The 13,137-nt window shown below is 39.7% G+C and overlaps 1 protein-coding gene across 8 annotated transcripts in view; it reads right to left on the reverse strand.

Annotated features, from left to right (window-relative positions):
• Positions 1 to 13,137, reverse strand: part of MAST2 (microtubule associated serine/threonine kinase 2) — a 185,671-nt gene that overhangs the window by 60,433 nt on the left and 112,101 nt on the right. For all 8 annotated transcript variants that reach the window (XM_032192579.1, XM_032192578.1, XM_032192580.1 and 5 more), the window contains one exon: positions 3,813 to 3,904. In XM_032192579.1, the coding sequence (XP_032048470.1) occupies positions 3,813 to 3,904 (92 nt within the window). The remainder of the gene's footprint in view (positions 1 to 3,812; positions 3,905 to 13,137) is intronic.

The following is a 13,137-nucleotide window of genomic DNA, read 5'->3' on the forward strand; positions in this document are numbered from 1 at the left end:
TTCTACAAACAATACACTAACATTATTTGCTGAATATTAACAGAGGCAGCTAAGGATCTTGCTGTATGCTACAGAACTATCTGCCTTCTAGCACACACAAATCTTAGAATAACCAAAATTGTTTAAAAAACATGTGTACCACCTCTCTCAAGAGAAGTGAATGCCGTGGCTCTGTCACAGCATCCAAGCATCACACACACAAAATGGAAATGAATGACGGCTTTGATAACCAGGGCAGGATCTGGAGTCATACATGACATACTCTGCTCACTCTGTACAAGATTCACCTTCTCTTCACAGCACTGCCTGGTTGCTGCATAGATCCACAGCCTTCAAAATAGACACTCCCAGATGCACACTTGGTTCAGGAAGCAGGAGAATCTTGCCCTTCTGTATAGCACTGAACTTTTCTACTGATACTGGGAAAACAGATACAGAAATGGGACTCTGAAAAATATCTTTTTTTTTTTTTCTTCTTTTTAGCCAGAAGGAGGAACTGAACTTGCGGTGAAAAGAGCAGAATAATTTAATTCAGTACTACAGAGCTGCCTGCGAGCAGCTCCCTCCACATGTTATTATAGATGGGAGCAGGGACGAGTACCTGCACTGGAAGTCAGCAGTGTGGAAAGTAAACTTTAAAATAGCCTGACCTTTCTCAACCAGCTTTAAGAATCTCTCTTTCCTACTGAATTACAAAGATTATGTTGCTTGTCTGATTGATTTTAAGCTTCACATTTTAAAATGTAACCTAACAGTAACTTAGTAATCCATCTCACAACGTGTACACTGTAATATGTGTACCATGCACACATCTCTGTAATCTTCAGAATTTTTTTTAAGGACTCAAAGAAATACACACAAACATAAAGAAAATACTTGTGCATATATACATACCTTATATGTGTGTGCGTATATCATCAATGTCTGTGTACATATAGGGAACCTGCTTTGGCAGGGGAGTTGGACCCAATGATCTCTGGAGGTCCCTCCAAACCCCTACAATTCTGTGATATATAATAAATGCATATATATATATATATATATATATATATATATATATAAGAAATTTAAATTTCTAATTTTAAAAGAAAAAATAAAATAAATGGAAGGTTTGCAAACCTGTATTCCTAAAGTTCTCCCCTTCAATCCACGTCTGGGTGACTAAGTAGGAAGGGTGATTTTCCCATGAAGTTAACAAGCTGTGGCTTTCTATACCAAGGTCCCAGGTAATTTTGGAAAACATTATTTCATACAGCTTGAAAAGTGAATTAGCACACTTCAAATACACTAAGAGTTCTTGAATCAGAAGTGATTCCACACCCAAGTTAAAAATTGTTTTGATTTACTTCCATCTCAAATGCTTAGACTTCTAAGTACTACTTTTCCTCTCAATTTTCTAGGATATGAAATTGCTTGACATCCTATCTTGATGCTGCTTCAGATATTAAAATGTGTATTTTTCCCGGATCAGTGTTCATTAGGAGCTAGGTCTGCCTGATGGACTGTCAGTTGTGATTCATCACACCCCCTGACTTTTACATTACATACAGAAGAGTAACTCCTGCAGCAAGTGCCATACAGAACTCCATTTTATAGTGGTTTTTGAACAGGGTTTTTAACTTTTTAGAAAGCCTCCCTTCTATTTCTGCATGCTTGTGGCTCCTTTGATTTGTAGAAGAGGTTCAGAGTGGCCATGAAGAGGAGCATGTTCAAGACACAAGAGGCCAGGAAGAGGCTGCAGCTTTTCTTAGTAACTTATCAGTGTATGTGTCTGAACAAACAGATTGATCGATTCTGTTCAAATACTAAACAAATATCACAGCCTGTTCTCAAATTCACATCTCACATATGATATTTCTTAAGAAAATATTTGTGATTCTACTCTAAATTTCATCTACTTTTGTCTTTTGAATAAATAATTATTCTCAGGTAAAACTCCTAAATATAGTACTGGCAGAGAATTCAGCTTACAAGTAATTTCTCTTCCTGTTCTCCACTTGCAACTCTTGGAGGTCACAAAGGATGTCCTTTTTAATTAATAGTTTTAAATCCCACATGACACATTAGAACAAAAAGTAGAAATATTTGATGATTTCTGCTAAAGAAAGATGACATACCACTGATTAGCTACTCTAGTTCTCTAGACAGTCACGTATTTCTAATAAAAGGTAAGCTTGTAAAGCCTGAGACAGCATCAAAAATGCTAAGACTAATTTTTTATTTTTGAAGCAGAAAAGCAAATCAAAAGAAAATACAGGTGTTTCTATTGTGAACATTTCTGCCTTTGTTTTCTGAGAATGACATCAACATCTTGTTGCAATTTGCCAATCACAGATACTTCTTTCATATTCTGAGGAGCATCTTTCTGTATCATTTTAGTTAAATGTAGAGCTGATTTAGAATTTTCTAAATCCAGCATACGTATCAATTCTAAGAGCAAGTAAAAAGCACAACGTAACTAAGCCGAGAATCCCTACCATGAAAAATGCCTGCTTCGGCCCACATTTTACAAAGCTATCACTGTCATATTCACACACAACAGAACCAAGGGAGTTTGAAGAGACATGGAATTCCTCTAGCAAATGCAAGCTTTTGGTCCTGTAAATTCAAACAAGTTACAGCTTTGAGCAAATTTTCATAAAAACTTGAGTGGTTGAAGCTTTCTCAGGTATCCCTGAATAATGACTTTGGTCTTCTTTTTCCTTTCAACGGGCTGGATGTTCCCTCTCAAGACACACTGCGCTGCGAACAGAAGCAGATGGCTCCTTCTTGCTGAGCTACTACCAATTCGCTGTACTTCCTCAGCATTTCCTTAGTTTCAGTCTCCCGAAAGTATTTACAGAACATACTGCCATGTAGGAGGAGGAAAGTCCGATTCTAATGAAAACAACTGTTACTTGTCTTAAACACAACTGTGATGTGCTTCCAGACAGGCTCCACTGTGGATGGGTGCCACAACTGTTGAAGCTGTTTCAAGCTATACACTTGTACCCATTAGGGCCATACTTGAAACACAACCGCCTTGTCTTCCCTGTGTTCTGAAATACTGAAAGCAACACAGTTGTACTTCACCCACCTCCCTCAGCAATAAAAACATCAAGGGCAAGCTGTTAAATCCTCATGCATGGCCCTTTCTAAAAAGCTACCACAGGTTGAATAAACATTCTTTCTTTTTCTTTCAAAAGAACATCTCCACGCACTTCCCCCTGATGACTAACAAGCAGTTGCCCATTTGCTTTGAAATAAGCATTTCATTGCAGCTGACCTGATAAAACCAGCAGAAAAGTATAATTTTGTTTTTTTCAAACATCTCATGTTGCTCTAAGTAGGAGATAAGAGACCATAGATGGCACACTGCACAGCTGATGGTCTGCCAGAGGCATAGAGACACAAATAAGGATGTTTCTTCTCTTCAGTACTACAGTTAAACCACTGGCACAAACAAACTGTACTGGGAGACTCAAATTAAGATATCTGCTTAAAGGTATACATTTAATTTTACTTGACATTGCTCTCCCTCTGTTTCTTTTGCTGGATATAAGAGGACTGAAATCCTGAGAAAGAGTGGAGGTCAGATGCAATAGAGGAGAAACACAGCACAGAACAGATGAGGAACAGAGTCACAGATTTTAAGCACGACAAACATTCATTCTGAAACTGTACGAACCCTGTTATGAGTTAGAAACAGTGAAAAGCTGTGTTCAGGTTAAGTTTCAAAGCACACATCTTGATGTCGATATGTTCAAACTCACTGCAATGAACACTGACATTTTTGCTAAGGATTCCCAAGCAAAGTAGTCCCCAGGAGTTACCTGCGTGTCCATGAAGAGGGGAATGTGGTCGCGGAAGAGTTGGAGATGTGCTGGATGTTACAATCAAACTCTTTCTGTTGCTTGTCCGACAGCTGAAAGAAAGAGATATAACTTATAAGGCATAACCAGACAAAGAAAAGCACCTGAAGGCAGGTCCTGGAGAACAGCTTTTAGCTAAAGAGAAATCTCTCATATTTAGATCGATATTTCCCCATGCACTCTATTTCAGTATTGACTGCTGGGAAGTAAACACACAGGGCCAAAAGGTACTTTGTCAGCAACAAATGTTTTAATATGCTAGAAGCAACATAAAACCTGTATCCCATGGGCCACTCATGGGCCACTAGATACAGCCTACAAAACACTCCTGATTCACAAAATATGTGCAACTTGCACTTTACAAATCACTCAAAAAAAAGAAAACAGTGAAATACTCCAGCGCTTCAGATATTCTTACCAACATCCAACACAGCAAATAAATCTGTTACAACTATTGGCTATCACCATGAGAAACCAGAGCATATTCTTTAGGGCAGAGCTAAAGTTACATAGTAAAGAGTTAGCACAACTCAGCGGATGAGCAAGACTTTATGAATAAAACTTAAACCCTGAGACTGATGAATCTTCACAAACACATGCAGCAATACCTATCAAAAACCATGCAAAGTGAGTTCCCAACAAGCCCTCTGCTGACTTCACCCCACTCACTGCCATGACTTTGCTCCATACTTCTGTATGAGTGAGTTCAGAGGGGTTTTCTGCACTGGCGCTTAATAACTTAGCCTAAAGAAGAGAGCAATGTGTACTCCGTTTGCTTCCCTGCCTGCAACTGTTAGTAGCAAACAGTTTGGTCCAAAGGTGATAAAAGTTAATTGTAATGAGCAAGTGAATTATTTTCAAATCATGGGAGCTATGAACAAGAGCAACTGGATATTAAATTCCTTTCTCGTCACCCTTTTTCCCGGTTGGAAAAGTGCATATAGAATACAGAATAAGCAGTCCAAATTCCGTAGCAAAATCTCACAACTAAATATTAACACTATTGCCATTTACTCATTGTACTTCTGACTTGCTTTCTAGATGGCAGAAACATTTCTGCTTACTCCAGCAACTGGCAAAACGGGTGCTAAAACCGTGTTGCTCTTGACATGGGGTGGGAGCAGGCAGGAGCGGGATGGCCAAGCAAGGAGCAGCTCTGAGCAGCTCCATGCCGGGTCCCCGCAGTCGCAGACGAGGCGCCTTCGCTCGCACGGCTCCCGGTGCTGACATCTGCCTCCGTCCCTCCTGCACCGCCCGGGCTGGAGCAGCCAAGGATAAATGCACTCGGACTGCCAAGAACTGCAATTTAATGCAAAGCTATTTTGCTGCCACAGGATACTGTGTATCTGACTATTATTATTTGTAAGCCTTTTTATTGTTGTTCTATAGGAAACTGGAGAACTCAAAGCAGAGGAAAAAAAAGCACAACTAAACTGCCAACCATAATAAACAGTAATAAAGTTGAAGCCCCATTAACTGCTATTCAGGCTCTCTGGTGTACTTAAAGCATTCCTCAAAATTATCCAACTGATTCCATACAATCTTCATTTACATTCATGTATTATTCAACAACAGTCCGTCCAAAAACTGATTGCCATTGTGTACATCCTATGGCAAAACTAACAGCCTGATGTTAAGAGGCTTAAAATCTCGGTTTATGGATTTCTTTTTTTGTCCTCAGTCAGCCTATTCCAGTAAGTGTTGAAAAAACAAAACACACGATTCCAGGATGGGTAGCAGATAACCGTTATGTTGACAGTACTGGACAATCTCACGATACAAAAACGCTGAGTTGTCTAATATCATAGACATGACTATTTCAGAAATTAAAAAATCCTGAGTATTTTGATATAAATTACTATGTAAAAATTTTAGATCTTGTCAATATGAAACAGTAGTACTATGAGAAAAGAGAGCTCCATCCTCTACGGTCATGTTCTTTTGCTAAAAATTGTTCCCAAAATACACTTCACCACAGCAGTGCCTGGAGCTTGCTATGGAAACTCGGTGTATTTAAATCACGGCATAATGGGGAACACAAACTGTCCCAAACTCAGCTTTTTAACTGCTTGCCTGCATCTGCCAGATTGGACCAAGTTTCCCAAACCCCTTTTCTCTGATATACTTGCAAAGATAAGGAACCAAAAGAGAAAGGGTTAAGTGGCTGGAGAGCAAGCACAGCTGAGGCCCATTAAAATAGGTCAGGCTTACCCAGAAGAGGGAATGGCTTTTGAGTGAAAGCCTAGCCCCAAGTTGGGAATAAAACATTATTCTTTTTACAGCCCCCAAATTTGATACTTTCAATTTCACTGGATCTCTAACCAGGGGAGGAGGAACATCACTGAGGCTCGCTTAGCCGTGTACACGATCCATGTGTGCTGCCAGTAAGGCAGAGCTTACACACAGAGGCTAAGCCCAGAATTTCTGATTTCTCAAATCCACTTTACAGATCCAGCCGCACTCTCTACTGGTTGAAGAGAGCTCTCTCGATAGATATATAAAACTTTTTAAGAGACCTTGGAATCACAGAGGAATTACAGAACAGCAGCGATGAAGTCCTGGTAGTGGCAAAAACGCAAAGCAGAGGAGGGGGAGGGGGAGGTAACGTGCAGATCTCAACTGGGCAACTAGCCCCAGGAAGCCACTATGACAGCGTTTGAGCACCTCCTCAGGAAAAACAGCTAAATTATGGAAATAGTAAAGCTAGCTTCATCTAGAAATTTGTGCCAAAGAAATCCAAACAAGTTGTATTAAGTGTTGGACCAAAGTTCACACAAAGACAAAATACTTTCCTGGAAGATGCACTTCAGCCAGACGCACGGTACTGGGCTCACTGCTGAGCCACACGGCCAATGATGAAGAGGAGACCTTGTTATTCATCTCCTGTACTGCATTATTGCTCAGTACTGTTCGTGAATTCTGCAAACAGTTCTCTAAAAATAATTCCATCTACATAAAAACAGGAGTAGAAGGGGAAAGTAGAAAAGGTTACCTATACTTCTGAGTATTTTAATAAGAAAAAAAGAATCTTAAGCAGTCCAGAGAGATTGCAAGCATTACTATTTGTTTATAAGCCAAAGTTTTGGTATTTTCATTAAACAGAAGGCGAGCCTGACCCTGACCCTCCTTTCCTCTCCCAATTTGGTAAGGGTCTCATTAACATGTTTTTTTCTCAGATCCCACTTCATCATTTTAGAAGAGCAAACCCCCTGTCGGTCCTCCCACTTAGACAAAACCTGATCTCAACCCAGGGGGTCTCAGTTCTGCCCCAGCACTGCAGGGCAGAGCCCCAGGCGTGGGGCTGCAGACACCTCCTGCGCCACCCAGCTCGCCCCCGGCCGCCTGCCAAACCCCAGGCTGCAAACCGGAATCCAGAAATCTAAGAAAGAGTTACAGCAACTTGATTTAATTCTGACCAAGCACGGCAAAATGGATAGTTTATGTTGAAATACTTGAAACAATGCCTTTGCCATCACTACAGAAATAGCGCTTTTACTATCGCTAGAGTTAACTTCTCTCCGGCAGTAAAAATAACGTTTGTTACGTGTACTGAAGTGTTCCAAGTGCGTTCCTGAAACTGAACACTGCAGGACATCAGACGTGGAGCTGGTAACTGGACACTGTTTTTGGACCCACTGAAATGTCCTCTGGAGCCAGCGCCCTTGTCCAGACATATTTACGAGAACATTTGGGAGAGTACCTGCGAGCTGCACGCAGCTTCAGTGCTCCTCATCTCCCTCCTGACAAACCTTCGGCTAGAGACCAACAGACGATCCAGTGCTGAGCCTCTACACAAGTAGTTCACCTTCCTTTGTATTCATGTTCAGTCTGAAAGCGTTTTGGTTCGAGCATAAATCAGTGTTTCATTCTTCATGTTCACAGTTTGCTCACAGAGGTGTCAGTTTGGACATCTCCGACTCTCGCTGCTGCCCGTCCATCAGGCGTTCGTGTAATGAAAGCAAGGGCCACAGGAAAAAAAAATAAACATAACCAACCAAAAATCTCTAGTAATATCACAGCACTGCTGGATATTAGAAATGAATAATAAGGAAGTTTCTTGAAATTTATCTAAATTTATTGGCCTAGAGAAAATTCTCATAGCCAAAAACTCTGCATATGCAAGTAAATAAGATGCACAGAAAAATCCTAGCTTAAACCACATTTTTTTAGTAATCATTAATGTATATGATTTTTATTTGTGACTTCTAATAGGATTTTAGTTCTGTAAACTACTCCAAGTTGTCAGTGCCAGATTAACCTTTGCATTAACTCAAAACTCTTTCCAAAACAAAATTTCAGAGGTCCTACATCAGACGTGCTCCAGAGGTGATGTTTAATTCAGTGATCCCCAAGCCATGACCACAAAATGGGACCCACAGCTTAGTGACCACACCTACAAAAGGTATCAGAGAGAACTTATTCTCCCAAAATGTCACATCACCTAACCAAATTTAACAAGATTTTCCTCTGATGTTACAGGAGTTTAGTTTCGGTTGATTTGATTTACAAAGACTTCTTTATGAGAAACAGACATTTTGGAAATGAAAATAAGTATTTAAAATTTTTATTCACAATGGCAGAAAATTTAAAAAATCCAAAATCTGCATGTCAATGAATGCACCAGCTGCACAGCAATGTTAACTAGATGTGGAAGTTATCGTCTTAATTATAGTAATTCAAAGATGGAAGCAATTTTGTAAGCTGTAGCACTACCAACAACAGGAATAATTAGTTCTCTAAAATAGATAAGAATAAGTAAGCATCTGGTTCAACTGATATTTTTTTTTCCACATTCAGAATAGTTTAAAAGTTATTCATCCTAGAATAACTGGAAAAAATGTATTATTATTCATGGTGTAGGTTTGGTAGTTCACACATTCCTGCAATAACCGCTTCTTGTCTCTTAAGGAAACACAATTATGCTGGTTTAACAGATGAAGGATGGGAGCACAGGGCCAACAACACACGTTTAAAATATCACAGGTTCTCCATTTCAACACGCACAGAACTTTTGTCTTCCCAGCATCGCCTCCAGCCAGCGAGGCAGCACGCTGCCTGCCACCGATGTGGATCCCTTCCTGGGTTCCCCTCTCAGCTGCTCCAAACATTTACAAGTAATCCAAAGTGCTACTACATTTTTTTTTTAGTGTTCCTTGAAAAAAAGCCTTAGGTGTAACTCCTTCACAGAGTCAAACTCGTGTGACCATGCGTGTTCCCATGTCTCACGCTGGTACCAGTAAATTAAAGTCACTGTGTGGATGATGGGGGAAGACGTGAATTCTGCAGGACAAGGAGCATGGGGATGGAAGATGCAGTCAGCTGCAAAGTGTGGGTTGTATTTCTGTACACGTATCTAGGAGCATGGGGAGTAAACATGAAGAATATCTCTTTCCATAACACCACGGGTCTCAGCACACTAACAACCACAGCAGCTGAAGTGAATGAAGTGCAGTGCAATGCACATGGTAACTTGGATGTAGACTGCTTCTGTTGTTTTAAGGAAAATTAACACCTAAATTTGTAGGTGTTATTTTAACTTATTGTGTGAAATAGTTCCATTTCATCTCAGATGAGCTATTTGTTAGATAATCCCTTCTTTATTTACAGCTCAAATTTAAGCAGCAGCATCACCTCAAGTTAAGAAATTGTGAAAGAAAAGGCTGAAATTGCCAGTTAACATCTAATTCATGTTTAACTTGCCTAATGTTTGTGGCTGTTGCACACCTGCTTACACCCTGCTGTATAGCCCAGACCTTTTGTATTATTAACAACACAGGACCATGGGAACCACTGCAAAGCCAAACAAAATGAAATGTCACAACGAATTATAATGACTGGCACAGCCATTCCCAACTAAATCAAACCACTTTATTCTGAAACGTTCCTCCCTCCCAAATATGCTCCAAAGCTATTTTCATCCTTATATGAAGAGGGGAAAAAAAAAAAAAAGAAAATGTCTCTGATTAGAGAAGACACTTCCCAGAAGAAAACCAGGCAGTATTTAATGGGAGAAAACATACACGGACTTTCTCAAGCATTACTATCTCCAACTTCAGTTGTGTTATGCATTATACTCCCATGAAGTTACATCACCAAGTGTGAAAGGATGATTTAACGAAAACTAAACATAACTGCATACTTTCATTTTCCATTTCCTCTGACTCCATTATTAAATGCTTCACATAGCATAACTGCTTTTTAAATAGGTGTCTCCATGGCAGTTGTCACAGAAGATAGATTATCACATTTTTTGCTTGCAAAAATTCAAGCAAACAAATGAAATGAATGAAATGACAAAGTGAATTTATATTGTTTGAAACATTTTTACCCTGTAACTTCTAGTAATATATAGGTGTGTAGCAAAACAAACCCATTCTAAACATGCTCCCTAAAGATGCATCCTGAAAATGAAAAATGAAAAGAAACATTTTCCAAGATTCCAAAGCATTGGGTTTAATGGAAATCTCGTGTACCAGAATAGGAAGAGGCACTCAGTTGCTATGTAGCACTCAACTTGAACAGTTCCCTTTGTTTCAGAGCATTTTCTTAATTTAAGTATCAAAAAATGTTCTAAATTATCTCTTTATCAGCTAATTGCAGTTTCAAACCGCAGGGTGACAATAAATTACATATCTAATTTTAAAACCATTCGCACAGTACATTATTTTGGAAATAATCTCCATATCAGACTGTCTCAGTGGAGTTGCCTTTTCTGCAGAGAGCAGAGAGATTCACACAGTTGTATGGTTGTGTTCTGCACACACAAGAACAGGGGGAAAAATACAAGTAACTTATGTGGGTGCTGAAGTAGGCTGATAATACTCTAGTATTAGGACAATAATGAGGCAGAACTTCCAGCACCCCCTCAGGACTAAGCTACCTCAGAAAGGCACATGCCTTTGCCCATCTCAACCCACTAGGGGACGAACAGAGCTGGTCCTGACCAGACCAGGATGAAGGTGAGATGTGTGTGGGAGCAGGTATTTGAGCCAAAGCATAGAGAAAGACCAGATTCTGCTCCATTTGTTCTCACCAGCTTTGCTAAAGAAATGCCCCCGAAGAGCCTTGCCATCGATACGCTCGCATCCAACAGCAGAGAGGGAAACACAACCAGGTAAGAATTTGCTCCAAGTGTGATAGAAGGTGACAGGCAAGAGCTGGAGTTGTGTGGGCACAGAAAATGCTCCGTGTAGCAAGTAAAAATGGTAAAAACTCACATGCAGAAGTACACCGCACTGCTGCAAATCAAGTGTTCAGTTATTTTGGCCTTGCTTGTTTACAGGGCAGGTCTGTGAACAAACCTTTGTTTCAGATAAACACAATAAACTTGGAAACACACATTAAATAACTACAGGGCAGCATGTGTAAGACCAAAGAAGCAACCTTCTGTAAATACAGACAATAAGCCTGCAGAAGCCATTTCACACTAAGGAAGCCCTGAGGCCATGGCAGAAGACCCCAGACCCACAGCAACGTGAAGTTTCTGCAGCAACCCAGCCTGACTACAAGCACCACACCATTCTGCTGGGTAAAGCTGAGCTGCTGCCTGAGCCAATTGTTCATTATCCAGTTGCTATTAATTTTTTATACGAGGAAGGTTGCTCTGGTTTAATAAATATACAAGCACATGCTACAAATAGACACATGCAAACTGTTTTGAAATTTTTGGAGCTTGCAGCTGAAACAATCTTTCACAAAACTAAGCAGAATAAAATACAAACATTAACAGGCAAGAGCTAAGAATTAAAGCACGCTGCACCGCATGCCAAAGGCAATGCAGTTTGGCCATCATCAGAGAAGCATCTTTGTTTTAAAAGCTATTCTACCTAAGGATGAAAATTACAATCAATTCTAGTTACAGTAAGATTATTAAGAGCAGCATGTATGACTACATGAATGCATCAAAAATAAAGGGACGGTAGCAGTGATGGCAAGAAGGAATCAAAAGAAAATAGGAAAAAAATAAATCCTAGTAAAATCACAGAGACATAATTCACATAATTGTTAAAAACACTGATATCTAACAAAAATACCTGTTCTAAAATTGGACTGGAATATAAATTCAGAAACCACTAAAAGCTTTTTGAATGCTCAATGTACTTACACATATTTAAAGGAACTAGAAACAGATAAGTATTTACTTTTATTTTTTTAAAAGTGATGTGCAACAAACTTCACTACAAACTCACAAGTGCAGGCATGTATGGCCCAAAGTTTCTCTGAGACAAAGAAAGAGAACATGGGCCTGACAAAATTAAATAAAATTAGCTTATCACTGTATAAGTAATAGATTGCAATAAAATCTGCTTCTGGGAATATTTTCTGCCATCTCCCAGCTTTCTTGCCTTCTCAGTTTTGTTCCACCATGAAGCCTGAAACCAACAAGGCCACTATGAAAAGAAACAAGACCTGAAAAAATTGCAGGAAGTAAAAAATGAAGACACGGAGGAAGACAAATGCAAATACCTACAAAAGTCAGGTCTTCAAGTTCCATAGCAATCACGCTTAATTTAAATTAAGATTGCTAATTGAAGCTGATAGTAATTTATGATGCAATTAAGACTAGAACAAAACTAAAAGACAGGAAAACATGCTACATCCTGGAAATAAGTCATCTCAAATACCATGTCAGGATTCAAGCTAGATTCCTTAGAGATCAAATATTCAGGGAAAGACCATTCCTGTATGTGCTTGCAGAATACCTAAACAGAGGCTCACTTCTCTTTGGGTCCTGGGGGCTCTCCAGTAGTACATGCTCCCAGACATTATCTTATGATAGTAAAAGTAAGTTTTTCAGCATGAAATAAACCATGTGAAGCACCATTTACATCTTCTATTAACTCTAAAGTAGTTTAAAAGATATGCTTAGTATAGCAGGCAGATAAGGGAAGAATAACGTCAGCACCGTATCTCTATAGAGGCGTAACATTTGCTTCGATTTTCAACACATTCTTAAGCTTTGTCTTCATATAAAATACCACAGTGGAAAACCTCTTCAACTTGAGGTATCCTGTGGAAAATATCACAATGTATTAAGCCTACAGCCCAAGAACACGTTCAATTTACTGGACAGCATTGCCAGGAGGCTGGTGTCAACTGGCTTGGATTTCACCTCTGCTCTAAGGTCTCCCCTCACAGGACCAGTAAGCATTGTCCTCCTACATGCTGCTTCTCTGGATCCTTCTGCCTTCAGTCCATGAAATATCAAGAGGCAGCAAGCCAGCCCAGGCAGAGGGGTGAAGCTAGAACCATGAGTGCTTTCTTTAACATCTTCCCCTAACGATCG

Source organism: Aythya fuligula, chromosome 8 (genome assembly GCF_009819795.1).
Source record: "Aythya fuligula isolate bAytFul2 chromosome 8, bAytFul2.pri, whole genome shotgun sequence".
In the NCBI taxonomy this organism is placed as follows: Eukaryota; Metazoa; Chordata; class Aves; order Anseriformes; family Anatidae; genus Aythya; species Aythya fuligula.